This window comes from Physcomitrium patens, chromosome 8 (genome assembly GCF_059467195.1).
Source record: "Physcomitrium patens ecotype Gransden chromosome 8, ASM5946719v1, whole genome shotgun sequence".
In the NCBI taxonomy this organism is placed as follows: domain Eukaryota; kingdom Viridiplantae; phylum Streptophyta; class Bryopsida; order Funariales; family Funariaceae; genus Physcomitrium; species Physcomitrium patens.
Genome location: NC_143417.1, coordinates 2,518,917 through 2,538,277, shown reverse-complemented (window position 1 = coordinate 2,538,277; position 19,361 = coordinate 2,518,917). Strand labels below are relative to the sequence as shown.

The window sequence follows — 19,361 nt, the reverse complement described above, 5'->3', positions numbered from 1 at the left end:
TAAAATATAAAAACAATATTGAGCTCTATTCATTCATATAGTTTATTTTATATGCCCAAAGTTGATGCATAGAAATATATTTTGTTTTAGATTTGTAAATATATTGTACAAGTAGAAAATGATGTATTTCAACTTTTTTACAAGTTTTTATCTTCTGAAAGTTTGAAAATAAGATAAATCTTGTTTTGTTAATAGATTTTTAATTTATATGGAAAAGGCATTTTAGTATTCAATGTAAAACAAATTATTTATTTTATTAAATTGAAAAATAATTACTAGTATCATTTTCATTTTTCAGCAATATTAGTAATCAACTATTATATATAAATTTAATCAATATCATATTTCTTAAAACCTGATTGTGTTAATGATATGGATAAACGTGTTTTTATCTTAATTAATAATTACATCAAAATAAATATTGAATTCATTTTTAACTTTTCAGATATTTAGAATTTCTTTCCTTTTACGGGGAAAAAAAAAGAAAAAGGAATAAAAGAAACAAAGAAAAAAAAAAACTATTGTGAAATTTAAAATACTGAACTTAATTATGTTTCTTGGTTAATTGATTAACTGTGTACTTAAATAATAAATAAAATTCAATGAAAAAATATCTGCCACTCTATAAATTTTATTCAACTAACAAAGTTGACATCAGCCAACTCATAGAATGGCCATAAAATTAAACTTTTTCAGCCAAATATAAGTGCACTGTGTAATCTATGTAGAAAAAATCAATCAATTTAATATTCATATTTTTAATAAAAGCTATTGATCCAAAATCCCTACAGGTTGTTTATCTTTTCAGTAGGGATTTTGAATCAATATCTATATTTTATCCAAATTGTTTTAGATGGTGTCAGTTTAATAAAATCTACTCACTTAGTATTTTAATGCAATTTGATCATGATATATTGCAATAAAATCATTCCAAGTCTTTATTGAGAACATAATCTTCTACACACTATCTTCAAGTAATCTTGTGGCATTAGAAGATTAGATCCTTGTACGTAATTTATTAGCAGTTTATAAACTCGGAATTTCAAATAAACATTTATTTTATGCATATTCTTGCAAATTTATATTTTACTAAGCCTAAACACTTCCTATACTTCTATTCGTGGTTATTCTACTAACTGTAACAAATATTTGTATCATAGTAAAAAAAAAGATTATGATAAACTTTCAAAAAGATTATTGCTACAAAGCAGACCAGTTTTTTACTCAAAAATATTTTAATACAGTTTAATTTATTGTACTTAGTTCAAGTAGGTTTTATTCATATCAAGTAGGATTTATTCATATTAAGTAAACAACAGTTTTATTTTTATTTGAAATTTATTTCTTGTTATAATTGACAACATTTTCACTTCATGCTACCAATATAGTATATAGAATAGTTTGTTTATGTTTAAAAAAAAGAATTCAATTTTTAAAAATACAACACTTATTAGAACTAATTTTATTCATTAATTATAAAACTTGTGTTGAATTAATTGTTATAAAAGATAACATATTATGTTTGATAGAGAAATTTTTATCAACAAACTAAATATATTTACAAATCTAGAACATATATATATATATATATATATATATATATCATTATACATAATTATATATAATTAAGCTTTATTAGTATATATATTTATTATATATAAAAAGTATAGATTTATTTATTTAATTTTACATGCATAGAAATATATTTTATTTTTAGATTTGTAAATTTATTTATTTATTCTAAAACATATTTATATATATATATATATATATATATAACTTAATTCTTTCTTTTCTTTTCTTTTCTTTTCTTTTTTATCTTGTTTTGTTTGTTTTTAACTTTTTTTTCTTTTTTGTAAAGGCTTGATTTGGTTAAATAAACATTTTTTTTCAATTTATTTTAAGCTGATCAATTTTAACAATATCTAAATGTTACAAAAAAAATAGTTTAGTTATCTTAAAATTTTAATAATAATTTATTATATGTAACAATATATGAATATAAGAAAAAAAAAATAAACCATAATTATGGGTTTTTATAAGTATTTATTGATTGTTTGGAAGAAAAGTTTGCCACATCAACACCTCAAATTTTCATTATTTACTGTCCAAAGAGTGAAAATAAAAAATTTATTTATTGTTAGTAGATAAATCAAAAGTACGATTTAATAATATAGAAACTTATACACAAGCATTTATTGCAGTGTTGACTTTCTTTCTCCAAAGATATTCCAATAAAAATAATAGATTATAATAGAACCATTCAAGTAAATTAGAATAAATTACAATTAAATCATGAATTACACTTTAAAAATGCAACATCAATGTAAAAATTCCAATATATATATATATATATATATATATATTTCAAGCAATTGCAATCGTATTTTTATCAAATTGATATTATTTATATTCATCAATCTTTCAAAATTTAGTAAAAATATATTGATAAATGTTACGATCACAACTACAAATATTAAGGGTTTCCCAATAGTGATAGAATTTAAAAGTGTATAGCAACGTTTTTTGTTAGTACTATACCAAAATATAGAAACTTTGAAACTTCTATAGAAAAACCCATAATTAATTTTATTGATTTTATTTTTTTGTCAACATTAAATAAAAAAATTTAGATGAATTTTATAACATTGTAATAATTTGAGTTAGAACTTTTTTGTTGCTTCATTTTCATGAAACTAAGTCATAAAGTATGTTGTAAGTTTACCAATGATGGTTGTGTTGATTTAATAAATATATGGATCAATTTAACAATTTCCTATATATATATATATATATGCTATCACAAAATTAACTTTCAAACTATGTTGTGATTTTTTTGTAATGAAATAATCTAAGTCTTTTTTTACTAACTATTATTTTAAATAGTCTTATTTAGGATTTTGATTTTTATAGCAATTGTTTTGTTTTTTTTTTTGTTTTTTGTTTTTCTTTTCTTGAGTACATTGTAATATTCAACAATTTATTTAGTAATGAAACTTTTTTTAATAAAGAAACCATTTGTATTATTTACAGATTTTATTATTCATAATAAATTCATTGTTGATACTATATACCATTAAAAATAAGTTATTAGTTGTTAAGTTTTTTTGTAATTCGTATTCATTATAGATTTTGAACAAATGAATAAAATTAAGTTGTTTTCAAAGTTTCTTTTTTCCATCATGTATTATAATATATTTCTTTTTTCTATTAGTTATTCCTCCTTCAATTTAATAAACATAAGTTAATACTATATTAATATGGTTTTCTTGTTTTGATAAAGAAATATGTACAATTGCTAATTTTAATGTAGTAGCTTCATGTTATCTAACTAAATCAAGAATGGGATGCAAAGTGGTCACTATATTCTCAAACAAAAATTGAAGTTATTGCCACAGCATACAGTTATTTTAAATAACATAAGCACTAGCCATTAAAAATTCATAACATTTTATGCAAAGCATTATATATATATATATATATATATATATATATGTTGTCGGCATATACGTGGCCATATTTGATTGGCGCTGTCCATGTGGTTACGCGCAAAAGCTCGTCCTTTTTCATGGTTTGAAAAGTCGCCTACTCCATGGCCTGTCAAGAGGCCCGCCTCCAGAATCCCAGGCCTTGGTCTGCAAGTGTGAAACGGTCTCTGATCCTCCACGTCATTGTGCAAGATCATGGCTGAGTTGGCACCATCCAGGGGGTGAGTGCAATGCTGAGTTGGATTTACACAAGATCCTCGTGTACAGCTGGCAGTAAGGGCCCCATTCCCACTGTCGTCGCTGGGCGGGCCTTGGGAGGCTTCAAATCTCAATAAGGATCCCTTAAAGAGGGAAAGTCAGTGTCCCTCTATAGTTTACCATGTATTTCGTCATGGCTTTATTTTGGTGATTAGAATTAGTATAATTTGTGTAATTTGTACAATTTTTTTCCATAATGTATCATGGTCTATGTAGAAAATGATCGGTTACATCATGTATATATATATATATACATGCACATGTACAACATAGTTTTTGAAATATGCTCGTAAGCATGTTACTTTCAATAGTTTTTATTTGGATTTAAACACTTATACTGATTTTTATTAAGATTCTCAGAAAACCTAATATTATATTTCAAGACATCTTATAGGGGTTTGATATTTTAAAGTGTGTACCATCGATGAAAAAAAACAGAACTTAACGCATTCAGTTAATTTTTTAAATTATAAAATTTGTACACACAGATTTTAAGATATATGAATAATAATCAAGAAAAACATTCAGTATCTAAATCACTATCAAATTATATTACACTTGTTTTCAGAATACATAAAATAATTAATGAGGTTATATTAACGTTATTTCTTAAATATATATATTTTTTTTTCAAACACTCTTTTTATTTCTTTATGGTTCTCTTGATTTCATACCAGAAAACAATGATAATATTTGAACGAAATGCAGACATATGAAGTTTTTTTTACAAATGTACAAAATTTATACAAAATAATATAAAAATAATAATTTTTAGCACTTATTAACTAGTTGTTTTAACTTTACATTTTTATTTTGAATTCTTCTTTGAATGTTTTAGGTAATGATTATGATAAAAGAAGATCACAATTGTTGTTATATAAAGTTTTAAAGTTAGTTGCAGCTGATACATTGTTATAACACCCAAATTTCGTTAAGTTTGTGTTTGGCTCATGATATCTTTGGTTGTTCTCGCATGATCCTAGTGCAATGTAATTGACGAGTGGTTGTTACCAATCCACTACAAACAAAAATCAACATGTTGATAGTGAAAAGAAGAAACGTTACCAATTTCAGTTCACCGAATTATTTTAATCGACCAAGCATTGATATTTAATATTAATTTTTTGAAGAGGAGAAAATAAAATTAAGAATATGAAAAAGCTACCAGCATACTTTCAATGGTTTCCGTGATATTTATCCCCTTCTACATTTGATATTCCCAAATTGCAAATATTTCTCTAAACTGATTCCACAAATGAAAAAAAGGGGAACGAAGTTTCCTAGAAGCTTCTTCCTCATGTTGGGAGTCTATTCGTATGGAATGAAGATCGTGGGGATAATAAAAGCAGAAATGATGCCAAATAAGCGACCCAAAATGAAGCAGAAACAAAGGAAGAGAGAGAGAGAGAGACGCATATTCCGAGCGAGGGAGACCCACGTTCCAAGCGAGAATCCTACTGGAAGGTTGCATTCCACATGGAATCTCTTCCCACACAGCTGGCAGGGAATTTTGGACGGGTGCTCACTGCCCCTGAGGGGGGGGGGGGCACAAGGCGGCAAACATTTCACTATCAGGTTCCTTTCTTACGTTTGAATTTATCGCGTGGTTTTTCCCTCCCCCGCCAGTTGCAGCTTCTCGATTACTCTAAAAGAAGAAAGAAATTAGTGATAAACAAAGATTCAATTTAGTCATGTATTTAATATTTGTTGCGGACGGAGCGTTGTCAACATCCCTCGCGGTTTTTCGGCCCCCTGAGTCTGGGGTGTTGTTGTTATTAGAGTTTCAAGGAGGTTGACGAGACGAGAGCTGCGTTCGTACCTGCTACGGAGTACGAAGAATCCGAGAGTCGGTTGCCGTGGTACGCCATCCATCAGTGTCGTTTCTTTTGATTCTTGTATGGAGAGGCTATGTGAAACATGACCATGTCGTATTTAAGTTAGGGAGGAAAGAGGGGAGTCGGTAGCCGTGCAGGATCTTGGTCTTTCGATCGCTGACCTTGTGTCGGACGAGTTGGCTTCCATTATGATACCCTTGCTCCAAAGGCACGGTGGATCTTTTTCGATTTCTGCTTATCTTTTTGAGAATCGAGAAGATCGTTTGACCATTTAGTTGCGGGTGAGGAAAGGAGAGAGTAGCGTAGCTTAACCAAGGCTAAGTTCTTTTATCGCTTTTGCCCGAATGCGTGGATAGTATTCTGGTATTCGTGATGGAAGCGCCCATCGTTTGGTTTGTGGGATTTTTTTTTGTCGGCAAGGAATTCTGCTCTTTCCTACAGACACGACGTGTACAACACCACAGCGAACCTCCAGGTACATGACGTCTTGTTGAAGTCGCAGTGGTTCTTGAAAGAAGAGCGGTTTGACAGAGAATTTCCAGTGTCTGTTCTTTGACCGTGAGGTCATTGGTTGTGAACTCCATGTCAGTAGGTTCCTCACCAGAGGCTTGGTCTTGGCATATTACGCCGCGGAGACGATGAGAGCTAGCACAGTAGCTTGCTAGTGCCGTAGTGGGAAGCTCACTATTCTCTTGATTCCAGGTTGTGAATGGTCACCGCTGGGCTGTCGTGGTCCGTGTGCACCAAGTACATGCTCGTCGTCTCTCTAACGAGCGTCTCCCGACAGTGAACTTGGACGCCCTAGTATCTGGAAAATACCCAAATCTAGTTCTCTTTCTCTCACCTGCCACACCATCCTAAAATTAATGCTCAGCACTGACGCACTCAATCCCTCTCTTCTCTCGCATTCTCGTTGCCTTAACTGCCTTATCCTTTGTCACTCTCATCATGAGCCCTCATTTGGTCAAAAGCACAACCAAGCTTGTAGGATTCTGTTGCATTGGTGGCTTAAGTTGACGCTTGATGTACCTCCGCGATGTGTACCAAGTGTTGAATAGTGAAAGGCAACAAGCAAAAACGCCTACAAAGTAGATTTTCTCACTTAAATTCATGAAATTCAGGGCTTACGGTTTGCACTGAAGTTGCCTTATTGTGACAACGCTCATTGCTAATATACCAGGCATTCATCACAAACTTTCACACAGAATAAGTGGGAGGCAAATGTGGACTGTTCGCTGTGATTTAAACTCAACTGCTAAAGCAGTCGGCTGTAAACAATCACGTAATTGCAAAGTGATGTGGAATATTACTGGTGAAGGTGCAGCTACAGATGGGAAAATGCACCATTCTTCTCCCTCATCCTCCACCCTGAACCAATGAAATAGTGTTTCGCGCATCTGCATATGCCATTAATGCTCTAGCTATGTCCACGATGCACACATCAATCATCTCTTGAACAGAAACGAGAGCATGTGTTTGATTGGGACATGATTGGATTCACCATCATAACCTCCTGATTTCGCTAACCATCAAGATGAATTTTCAGGCCACAGCTTGAAACACGTTTCAGGTTTCTAAAACGCGTCCCACTGACATGACGGTGCAAAAATCAATACATTTTGCCCCTCAGAATGGGGCCTGTGCACATGCTACCATCCGCAAACACTTCTTTAACCAGTGATTCGTCCTGGTGCCCCATTTCGCATGCCTTGTTTTGTTTTGTTTTTTTTTTCGTTTATTCTTTCCTATCAATCGTCTGATCATCCTCCAAAGCTCCTCATCTGCTCATGACCCCACCATAATCGCACCCAATGCTTCTACTCTAACAGCCAATTCAGCTCAAGACAGAACGGGAATATCGTATCCGCGACAAGATAAACATGGAGCTCGTGACCATGCCCACGAAGGGCAACAACTCAAGGAAAGATGATAACGCTAGTTCTTCTCCATTGATGCGCAATTTCTTCAATTTCTGTTCGTCTAGGGCTCAGATGCCGGTGGAGGAGGGTGGAACAGAGGCGGCAGCGCGTTGAAGATGGCCTTGGCGTCCACTCCCGTATTCGTTGCCGTCGAGAGTGAAGCCAAAGCTCCCACGAGTGCGGCATTGGCAGCTAACGTCGGCTCTGATTCTTGGTAGTTCGTGCGTCGGTCATGGTACTTGTCGAACTTGTTCGGTCCACCAACCATAGCCCCTTCGAGAATGTGGGGATTCGGGGATTTCGCGTCCCGGTACTTGTGACCTTGAGTACAACCAACTCTTCCTGCAGATTTCGGGATGGATGCTGCTCTGTGGTGGACTTGCTGCGGGTATCTCTCGCCATAGCCAACAACGTAGCTCATGTTCATAGGGTTGTGCCCAAGTACGTAATCTATCTGCACAATTTTCACATGATAATCGGGTCGTTAATTGCAACTATAGTAAATATGAGGAAATTGGGAAGGACAAACATGAACTTTGCTGGCAAGAAACACTGCGTCACGAGTCTCACCTGCGATCTTGCCCAGTCATTCAAGGTTTCAGCGGGGTAGAAGGTGCCATGGCAATACCATCCAGGAACATCGGTGGCCTTCATGTACTCAGCATACAACGAAGCTAGCATGGAATTAGCGACTGCATACTGCAGTTGCTGCCCCTGGCCGTATAGGAACATCGTCAACCCTCCTGTACACATCCTCCAGAGTATCGTCAACACTTCGAGGTTTTGAGGCAACCAATTTTTGACGTTCAATCTCGTGTACAAGTCAATCTATCGAAGATCGTCAAACATACAAACTACTTTTTTCCAATGCTATGTAGCATCCAGAGAATCGGCCAAGTTGAGGCAACAAACCTTTCGTGGTATTGAATTTCCCGTGTTGGGGGAGGTAGTTACACATAACAGTCTGGGTCTGATTGTGGTACTCTCGGAGCAGCTGCTCATAAGGATACCCAGGACTTTTCATAATCAGAAGCCTCGACAAAAGCACCTGACCCCGAGCAAAAAATCTCCCTTTAATCGAGGAAAGGGCAGTGAGAGCAAATCAACAACTGCGTTATCTCAACGTAACATACTGCTTCAGATGCTCTTGACAGGAATGAATCACAAAGACTATGCGGTGTAAGTACGCTGAACGATCAATTCGTCCAGTAACGACAAACCTGGGCACCAGCTAGCTTGTTGTCCCAGTTGAAAGTGCCGTAGAAGGGACCCCCACCGTCTGCATTGGCATGCTTAGCAAGATCTGGGTGCGTAACTAACTGAAGATATGAGGTGTTTCCCGTGGCGTAATACATCCAAGCTCCACCCCATATGTACTCATCCCAGTAGCTGGTGGAGTTGTAGAAACCAGCCTCTCCTTCGGGAAGGCCAGTGACGAAACGCTCCCTTTTACCCTGGTCTCTTGCGAACTTCCAGATGTTGGCTGCCCCGGTTGACAGCTTGTTAGAGTATGCTGGAGAGTCCTTGAATACAATGGAGGCTGCTGCGAGGGCAGCTGCAATTTCTCCACCCAGGTCTGGAGCGGAGCTAACTGCGTATGCTGGACGGGCGTAGTCCATATCCTCTGGCCTTTCCCAGCATGTGTGGTCATTTGGGTCGGAGGTGTTTGCATCGCCCACCTAGCAAGGAATAAATCAGAATTGCTTCAGACAAGACTACAACAACGTCGTTAACCCCACCAATTAACGACGTGGTTTTCCAGCCACCAGCAGCTAATCCTTAATTTCCCAGCTGTTGAGTGGTGAGCAACAACCTCGGCATCAACATTCTGAGCTTAAATCTAGCAGAGGGGTAATACCTGAGCAAATACATAGTCCACATTTGGTGAGGTATAGTTGAAGGTCTTCAACATGTAATCAGTGCCCCACTTGATGATTTCCTTGATGTGTGAAAGCTCCACAGCAGCTTCGTATTTGGCTTTGTACTCTATCACGCTCCAGCTCAAGAGAGTCATTGCAAAGGCCCCTGGAAACCCGAACTTGATATTATCCCCCGCGTCATAGTAACCGCCACTGAGATCAGTAGGGTTTCCGTTGATTGCAACTTGTCCATCCAGGAGCGCTGAAGATTCTCTCCAGGAAATGTTGTTCGATTTTGGCAAACGTCCAGCTACAATTGATTTCAAAGCATGTAAGTTTCCGTCAGAACATGAGCTTGCCTGAACTACTTTAACAGATCTACCGAGTTGATCTCAATCCTTTAGCAAACATGAAACAAATTTTTTAGATGTTTCTTAATGGCCGAGATAGCATTCATCAAATTGCGTAATACTCATGTCGCAGCTGAAGGAATTACTTGATTCTTGAAAAGATACTGATGAAACATGGGAGTGAAATCTTAGCCTGTGCATGACGATTATCGAAGCATAGATTTCTCAAGTCAAGCACCCGCGGATTGTGGGAACGCAACACCCTTTACAAGGATCCCCACTCGATCTCCTTTCTCTCGCATTTCCTTTACAAAAATTGACTAACTCCAAAGTATGTGATAGGTTCATTAACCGAGAGATAGAGAATTTCACTAGAGGGGATGGAACGGAGGTTCGGAAGTTAAAAAAAAATCATCTCAAAAATGAAAGCACTCGGGGTGATGCACCGAAGTCCAAAAAACAAGCAAGGCCATCGATCGTGAGAAGAGTATTTTTGCGGAGTTGAGGATTTGCGTAAGTGGGAATTTCTATACTCAAGAAGGACTGGCTGTAGAAACCCAGGTGATGGGCTGCGATTGCCGTGGCATCGAGCAGAGAAAGAGATCCATGAGGGTGGTTAGCATCTTGCCAAAGGGGGAAAGGTGGTGAGTGCAGGAGCGTGCAAGAGCCGCCTTACATTTCTGGGCGTCGAAGAATTTTAGAGCCATCTTCAAGGCAATCGTGTAGTTGTCGAGGGGTGGAGGGTGATGGTGCTTGCGGGGCGTCATTTTCCAAAACAGAACTGACAAGCCCACAATGCTGCTGGCGGCGATTGTGGTCACAAACAGGATAAGGAACAGCTTCCGGCTGCAGACCATACACCCCAAGTCGATCTCCTTTTTCTTCTTCTCGGCTTTTGGCTCAAGCAACCAGCTCTGGTGCGTCTCCTCCAAGCTCTTCACCGAAGCTCGGTCCACGTCGGGGTTCTTGCTGTGAGTGTCATCCTCTGCCCCTGAGCCTGTGGCCATATCCACGGACCCTCCCCAACTGTTGAACATGGCTGCAGATTTCGCCCACCCACCTCCTTTACCCCAATCTGCAGTCTCCCTCTTGCTCCCCGTTGATGCACAACTCAACGCCCTACCCTCCTGCTGCAGATGGACATTGACACAGATATCCAAGTGAGAGATTACTCTTTGGCGGACATGCAGACAGAGCACCAGAGTTCACTGTAGCGCACATCATCACACCACTGTGTGCATCACAGCTAAAAAAAAGCCTATTCTTGCGTCGAACCCACATTACAAATTCCGTGGTCTTGCTTTGCATTAACATAAGATAATCTCGATAGTCATTGCTAGGTCCGATCTTGGCGCTGAAAGCTCTCTCAACAGCTGCAGCAAGATGAAGAGTACTAAAGCGGGGGTGTCTCGGTACGAAAGGAAGCTCACCGCAATCAGGTAGGCTACAGCGATGACAAGGCATAGCTGGAATGTGATGTAGCGGAGAAGAAGCTGTAGTGCCGCATGGGCAAGAGACGTATAATGCAGCGGGCTTAAGACCTGCAGTCATGTATCAGCTACTGATTCAGCTACACAACACACGCCTCTCGCTCTTTCTTCTGTCATCTTCCAGAATCTATCTCCCCTCTATCATCTTATAACCCATCCTTCAATTGGGATTCTGAACCTTCGATATCGACCTTGATTTCAGACCATATTGGCTATCATAGGCGAGGCCCGGGATCAACTACTGAGAGGTCGGGGGGCAATAATGAAGAGGGCCAGTGTCAAAAGAGAGATGGAGCCTCTCTCATTCCGCAATCACAGCACAATTCTATGCATGTAGATCCAGCATCTCATGCGAAAATGTCTTCTGTTCACCGATCTGTTCACGCTGCGATCTCGATTCCGTCGTGGGTGGGCCCCAAATGTGTATGAGCTGCGTTCAAGGACGACGTAAAGCAGCGACGATTTCTAATTTTCGTGACAATCATTCAGCTGTTGGCGCCACAATTCATTGCTCGCTTTTTGGTTTTGGTTTCATTTTGTTAATTTCTCCTTTTTCCCTTGGCTCATTTGTTAGATCCAGACCCTAGAAATATACGCCCAACGAACACTTGGCTTGTCGCTCGTGTCGCTCAATCATAGACTGCCCGTGTCGATCTTTGGGTCGTCAATTCACTCTACTGATCAGTCATCGCTTTTGGTTAGAGAGAGAGGGGGGGAACTTTCGAGGTGGGTCCGCATTCCTCCGAGCAGCGCCTGATAGCCTTAGGGCAATCTTTGGAGTGCATAACCCTGTACGAATAAAGCCGGTGGGAAGTGGTGACCCAGAGGAATGTAGGAGAATAGTTTTGACGTCCAGAATTTGTATAGATAGATTAGGATCAATTTAGGGTTTTTGCAGATGGATGCTTACTCAAAGTATTGGGGTTGGGAAGGAGACAGTAGTAGTGGGGAGGATCTCTATAACAGAAGTCTCCCTTGGATATTTGGAACAACAAGCATTCAACAAAACTTTAGTGAAGAACAACTCATAAAATAGGTTTTAGGATCATTTGGACAAGTTAGGTATTGGTATGCAACAAAATATGTTCTTGATAAGTAACTATTTTTTGGATTTCCTTATGTTTATGTAGAATTCTTGACAAGAATAGATTCTCACATGATTGAAGTTGACATGTAATTGAAGGAAAAACATAAAATTTAAAAAAAGAAGTTGTAATACCATGTTTTTATTAAAAGACTTCTTTTTTTGTAAACTAATTAATTTATTTGACTAAACCAACTATAAAAGGATAAAAGTACTGATCACAATTCACAATATTATTAGAAAGGGGACTTTATTTTTGTTTTTTTTATTTTTATTTTTTTTATTTTTAAAAATAAAACTATAAGATTTAATATAAAAATAATAACTTAGTTCTATATGTAATGTAAATAAGAGTATCTATATATATTGGCCTTTAGATCTAATTTTTAATGTCAAAGTATTTCTCTTTTCTATGTTAGTTTTAATTATAAGTATTGCTACTAGTTTTTCATATATATATATATATATATAAATTTTTCTCTCTTAGAATTTTACCTACCTATTTTACGAATATGGAAGTACATTAAGTTATGGACAATGTATCTTTACTAATAGAAAAAAATAGTAGCAATTCTTATAAACCTTTGAGTTCTTATAGATAGTTTAAAAGATTAGATTGCATTCCTTCATAATCCAAGAAAAGAATCTCAAATTAATTTCATGTTTGAAAAAAATAGATGAAATATTAATAATCTATAATAAGACATCATTTGATTGAAAGAGGCAAATATTAGACATGTGCTATATATGACGTTTATAAATATTTTAAAGATTATTATAAAAGAAATAAAGGCTAGCATTAAAAGCAATTTTGATAGAAAAAGATCCACATTTGGTAGCTTTGTGCAATAAGTACATTTTTACTTATGCTTATATCTTTTTTGTTATGCAAATGAATTTATTGAAGTTACTTTCATAGGTATTCTTTCATTGAGAAGTTCTTATTCATATTTTCTAGTATTAAGAAATAATTCTATAATATTATATGATCTAAAGGCTTTTATGGAGAAAATTATTGCTTCATTTGGAGATGGTAATTAAGAAAAGGTTTAAAAAATGAAGATACTAAACTTCTAGCAATGAAAATATTCAATTATAATTATATTGTAAAATTTCAATAGTTTACTCATGACCTTGCTTGGAAGAATAAAACATTTATTACTTGATTTTGATGTTGTTTAAGAGATGATGAGATTTGTTTATTGATTAAAATACTTTAAGTTGACAATTTAGAATAACTTATATCTAAAGATATTACTTGAAATATTCACCTATTTAAATTGTGATAAGAAAGATATTAAGTTTTTGATAATAATCATAAGAATGCAATTGCTATTTCTTCAAGAAGATGAAAGAAGCATCCAAAGGGCTCTAAACCATTTTAAATTGATGGAACTCAATTTAAGCTATTAAGTCAAACAAAAAAAAGATAGATATTGAAAAGAAAATTTGTAATTCTATTATAAAATTCATAATTATAAAGCATCAAATTACATAAAGAAGTTTAAGAGATTCAAAGCACAAAGTTTAATATCAATTATAAAATTAATAAAATTAAAAAATGATGAAATATAGTCACAATAGGAACTATGTAGCAATATACCACCAAATTCCAACTACTAAAAAATATCATGCTTTACTTCTAAATCTTATATCTTTTTTTTATACTTCTTATATATGTAAAAATTCTAAATTTTGAGATTTGTATTGAAGCTCGTCTAGATACTAAAGTCCTAGTATATTTTAGTATCTATTTATAGATAAAGATTTTAGAACTTAACATGACTTAAAATTTGTGAAGAAGATTCATCTTACACTCGCTAAAATCATTGATAGACAATACTTACATTAGAAGATATTATCAATGAATCATAACTATTGGAAGTGGTTGTAACAAGGTATAGATAAGATAATTATATAGATAATTAGAACCATGGAAGTTTTTAGAATTAGAATTAGGTTAGTGAATCAAATAGGATCCCTCATAGAATATTCTAAAAAGAATTTAAGACAGTTATTTAAGTAGGACCCATTATAGATCTTTTTAGAAAAGAAATTTAAGGTAGTTATCTAAGTGGAGTCCACTACCTAAGAACATTCTAAAAAGTCTAAAGTAGTAGGACATGATATAAATAAGAGTGGCCAAGGCTTTTGGAGCATCTGATTAAGTATGGCTTTGGACCCTTTCTTTTAGTAAAGTTTGGTTCTGCATCTTTCTGTTCAAATCTATTCTATTCTGTTTCTGTTTGCTAAGTTTCGTCTTTCATGTCAAATTCTATTTAGTTTTATTTAATTTTTTTCTGGTATGTTTTGTCTTATTTTGTGAAAAGGCCTTATATTATTCTGTAATAGAAGGATCTTGGATTTTTGAGTTAGTCTATTTGTGTTTCATTGATATTAGAGCAAATATTAGACTATTTACTTTTGGTAGCATGCTAATAGTCATCATTTAGTCCAAGGTTAGTTGTTGTGGTCATATTAGATACTGTATTGAGGCTATCACAAGCTAATCTTAAAAAATCAATGAAGAGGTGAGAAGGTACTACAATAGTAGAGTCCAGTGGAGAAATTACAACATGAGAGATATGGTAGAACAATCCTAGACGGAAGCTCAAATGCAATACCTCTTAAGCCAGATAGCTACTTTGCAAAGGTAAATAGAAGCCTCGAGCACAAGAAAGTGGACATTTGCTAGGTTGAAATTGAGTAAGCCTAATACATACTCTAGAACTTCAAGATAAGAAGATTTATGTCAATAGCTCTTCAATTTGCAACAATACCTTCAACTATCTAAGGCAAATACTACTAAAGGAATTATATGTGTAATGAGTTATTTGAGAGATGCGACAGGCATTTGGAAGTGACATTGAGTTCAAATATATGGAGCTCAAGGTGGATTTTGTGAATAGAAAGAATTTGAGACCGAGTTTAGGAATCAATTTTGGCCTATCAATATAAAAAAGATAATATGCCATCACTTGATAATTCTTATACAAGCTTGGTCAATACAAGATTATGTCTCCCGATTCAAGTCTTTATGACTCCAAATTAGTAATATTTTAGAGGTAGAGATGATGGATCAATTCCTACGAGGGTTGAAACCTGGAATACAGTTAGAAGTAGATCTAAGAGATCCACAAATATTTGAAGAAGCAATTTGGTTTGTAGAGAGGGTCGATGCTATAGATTTCAAAAATTGTGGAGTACGATCTATAGCATGAAGTTCTATGCCACTATTTAATATTACAGCACAACAACCAATGCCAATGGACATTGATGCCTTATAAAGATCATTAACACTACAAAGACAACAAATATTGGTATAAAAAATATTATGTTTTTATTGTCGAGAGCCATGCCATCAGATTAAAGGTTGTCCAAAACATCAAAGTACAAGTACCAGTAAGATAAGACAAGTTTACACTCTTAAAATCCATGAAGTTGATAATGAGTCAGAGCAAAGAAATGTGACTCCTTAGTAAAGGCACGAAGGGCCAGTATTAGGCATAGTAATTGTTTCTCAGAGACAAATGGCCAAGCCTCAGATAACTATAAAAAGAATTAATTGGTGCCTCTAACGACACTACTAAGAGAACAACTATGTCAAGTGCTTGTAGATTGTGGCTCTACAAAAAATAATATCTCAATTGAAATGTCCAATTGACTTAAAATTAAAACCAAGGAAATCAAAAGAAGAAGTAAATACCTCACAGATGATTGAGAGAATATATTGAGTGAAACGTGTGAAGAAGAAAACTTAAGATTGATGGACATCTATATCTTAATAAAGAGATTCAAGGTAACAAAGCTAAGATATGATGTTATCTTTGGTATATTATGGTTGGAGATGAAAAATAAGTAAGTTGATTGGGTAGCAAAGACAATCTCTTTTAAAGTTAGAAGATGCAAGGTAATTCTTTGCACATCCATATCAAGTGAAGAGGAAAGATAATCTATAATCAAAGATTTACTTGTAAGAACAATCTTTATAAAGAAGCAACTACAACATGAGCAACTAATATATATGATGGTTCTAAATCTTGTATCAGTGGTAGAAAAGACAACCAATGGGATAGAATGGGCAGAGCAACTCATACAAGCATATCAAGATGTCTTTCCAACTGACCTACCTAGTGGCATATCTTGTGATCGAGGTGCCTCTTTTCAAATAGAACTATTGTTTAGAGCCAAATTAATAAGTCAATCAATTTATCGCCTAGCACCAAAAGAACTTAAAGAGCTTTGAAAGAAATTGGACAAACTATTAGAGAAAGGCATCATTTAAGACTGTACATCATTATGGGGAGCACTTATATTCTTTACATCTAAAAAAGATGGTGGACTTTGCCTTTGCATCGACTATCAAGGTTTCAATAATCAAACTATTAAAATACATATCCACTTCTACGCGTAGATGATCTCCTTGATCAACTTTGAGGTGCGATCAACTTTAGTAAATTGAATCTTCATAGCGGATATTGACAAATACCTATTGTAAGTAAGAATGTAAAAAAGAGGGCATTTTGTATGTACTATAGTCATTTTGAATGGCCTATTTTATCCTTTGGCCTCACCAATGCTCTAGCCTCTTTCATAGGTCATATGAACAAATTATTTTGAAACCTTTTGGACAAGTATGTAGTCATCTTTATTAATGATATCCTTATATATAATAAAATCTTTGAAGATTATGAGTAACACATATGAGAGATACTATATCAATTGCAAGACAGTTGTCACAGATAAAAAAATACAGACTTGAGATCTAATAAGAAGTTCAAGAAGAACTGGCAAGAACTAGATTAATCAGATGAATACAAGAACAACACCAGAGAAGTGAGCTAGAGCTCCAAGAGATGTACTGTCGAGACTGAAGAAATCTTCAGCCTCGATTCCAATATATACTCCTATTTAAGAAGCTTCTCCAGCAACTTCTACCAACTAGGAAGCTTCTAGAAGGTTCTAGAAACTTGTCTCTAGAAGGTTCTAAGGACTATGTCCTTAACATCTTCTACTAACTAAGAAGCTTCTAGAAGATTTCAGAGACTTGCTTCTAGAAGGTTCTAGAAACCTATCTCTAGAAGGTTCTAAGGACTATGTCCCTAACATCACCCCTTCCTTTAGCTTTGAGGTCTCCGAGAAGCAATGTTGTTGTTAATCAGTACCAACGCAAGAAAATGAAGATCTGTCGCATAACGTCTACTATGAACTCCAACTGTTGTTCACGAGGCAAGTGGTTCATTGGCCCTTGAAGCTAACGGTAGTGGCCCACTCTTTTGACTTCTGACCAAGCATGAACTTTCATGTCCTCATTGTGAAATTGTCCTGCAAACACGCCTTCTGGCTGACCATCGTAAGCAGGCTCGAACTCAAATACAATCACCAGTGATCGGTTACTCAGTATCCTTTGCCGTCGTCGTGGTGTAGGTAGTTCTTCATCTCGGGGTCGCCTTCGTGAGCTAGTCGGTTGAGATAATCTGATTGGCATAGTATCTAATTCTTGGCTATCCTTATCAGAAGACCAAACTATGGCTACTAAAACAATTCTACTTTATCTTGGAGAAAATAACTACATCAACTACGAATTTTGGTGGTGCTCTCTCCCTTTCTTATATTTTTAGGTGAGCAAGCTTCAGAAGGAAGCTATCATCGAACCGGCTTAGGTTTATGAGGATGTTGTTGATGAAACTCCTGTACCTTTTGTGGTGCATTGGCGAGATTTTCAACTGGCTCCTACATTTGCTCATTAATGTCGTAGCCATACCAATGAACAAGATACTCCAACTTGCCCCACCTTCGTCGTGAATCCAACACCTGTTCAACCTCGTATTCCTCGTGGTTCTCGATCTCATTACTAGGTGGTGGACATTGCACTCTTCCAAGAAAAGATGACTCTCGATAAGGCTCCAACACAGAAACATGAAAGACTGGATGTATCTTCATAGAAGCCGATAATTCCAAACGGTACGCCACTGGATTGATTTGCTTCTGAATGATAAATGGTCCCAATCTTCAATAGTCTAACTTATCACATGGTCGCTTGGTCTTGATATTTCGTTAAAGAAGCCATGCTTTATCTCTAATTTTGAAAGTAGGTGCTTAATTCCAAAATCTATCTGCAGTCGCCTGGTAGGATTCTTGAGCGGATCGTAATTGAAGCTTCAACGTATTTTGAAGCTCTGATAGTTGTTTCGCAAATCTTTTAGCTGCTAGATTGTTATTTATTGACGGACTCAATAAATCTAGCTTCGGATGATACCCATAGTTAAAAAAGAATGGTGTATATTGAGTCGACGCATAGAGGGTATTGTTATATGCAAACTCGGCTAACAGCAGATATGTGGTCCAATCATCTTGCTGATAGTTGATGTTGCATCGTAAGTATTGTTCCAAGACTTGGTTCATCCGTTCCATTTGGACCTCAATTTGAGGATGAAAAGCCGAAGAAAGCTTGATATCCACCTTCAATATTTCAAAGAGAGATTTCCAAAACTTTGATACAAACTGGGTTCCTCGATCTGATATGATATCATCTAGTAGTCCATAATATCGATACACATTATCGAGAAAGAGCCTTGCTGTGACTTCATTGGATGATGTTTTCTTGCAAGGGACAAAGTGTGCCATCTTTGTAAGCCGATCTACCACGACAAAGATGTTGCCAAATGAGTTCGATGATGGCAGGTCCGTAATGAAGTCCATGGAAACTGAAGACCATAGTCGATGTGGAATTAGCAATGGCTATAAGAGTCCATAAGGGCGATGCCAAGGATTCTTGGATCTTCAACAGATGTCGCAGGAGAGGACAAAATCTTTCACATCCTTCCATATTTGGGGCCACTAAAAATCTCGAGAAATAAACTCCAAGGTCTTGTTGAATCCAAAATGTCGTGCAGCTGGAAAATCGTGGCGAGATTGAAGAACTTGGAGTCGTCTTGGTCCTTTTGAGATATACAACCGCTCCTCAAAGTATAAAAGATCTCTCTCCACCTTGAACTTGTTGTCATTGGCATGTTGCTAGATATTAATGGCTACTGAATCTTCAATGGTCACGGCACGTACCTGATTCAGGAAGTCA

The 19,361-nt window shown here is 35.8% G+C and overlaps 1 protein-coding gene and 1 long non-coding RNA gene across 3 annotated transcripts; one reads left to right on the top strand and one right to left on the bottom strand.

Moving 5' to 3' along the window:
• Positions 1–5,468: 5,468 nt before the first annotated feature.
• Positions 5,469–6,935, top strand: LOC149988425 (uncharacterized). The gene is made up of 2 exons (XR_016504385.1): positions 5,469–5,605; positions 6,284–6,935. It is a non-coding gene; the product is annotated as an uncharacterized LOC149988425 (long non-coding RNA).
• On the bottom strand, positions 6,793–11,367 carry LOC112285287 (endoglucanase 25). Of its 2 annotated transcripts, none has more exons than XM_024525966.3 (7): positions 11,140–11,367; positions 10,386–10,839; positions 9,359–9,669; positions 8,721–9,179; positions 8,413–8,548; positions 8,071–8,243; positions 6,793–7,954 (listed from the first exon to the last, which is right to left on the bottom strand). In XM_024525966.3, the coding sequence occupies exons 2-7, from the start codon at positions 10,744–10,746 to the stop codon at positions 7,562–7,564; spliced, it is 1,833 nt and encodes a 610-aa protein (XP_024381734.1). In that variant the 5' UTR covers positions 10,747–10,839; positions 11,140–11,367; the 3' UTR covers positions 6,793–7,561. The 2 variants fall into 2 exon arrangements, with proteins under 2 accessions (XP_024381734.1, XP_024381736.1); XM_024525968.3 differs by having other exon boundaries at positions 10,386–10,836; positions 11,140–11,279.
• Between the last annotated feature and the right edge of the window lie 7,994 nt (positions 11,368–19,361).

Coding starts and splice junctions, on each gene's coding strand:
- LOC112285287 (XM_024525966.3), bottom strand. CDS start 10,746: ATGTTCAACAGTTGGGGAGGGTCCGTGGATATGGCCACAGGCTCAGGG. Junction 9,180..9,358: donor TGGACTATGTATTTGCTCAG/GTATTACCCCTC, acceptor ATTCCTTGCTAG/GTGGGCGATGCAAACACCTC. Junction 8,244..8,412: donor GAAATTCAATACCACGAAAG/GTTTGTTGCCTC, acceptor GGATGTGTACAG/GAGGGTTGACGATGTTCCTA.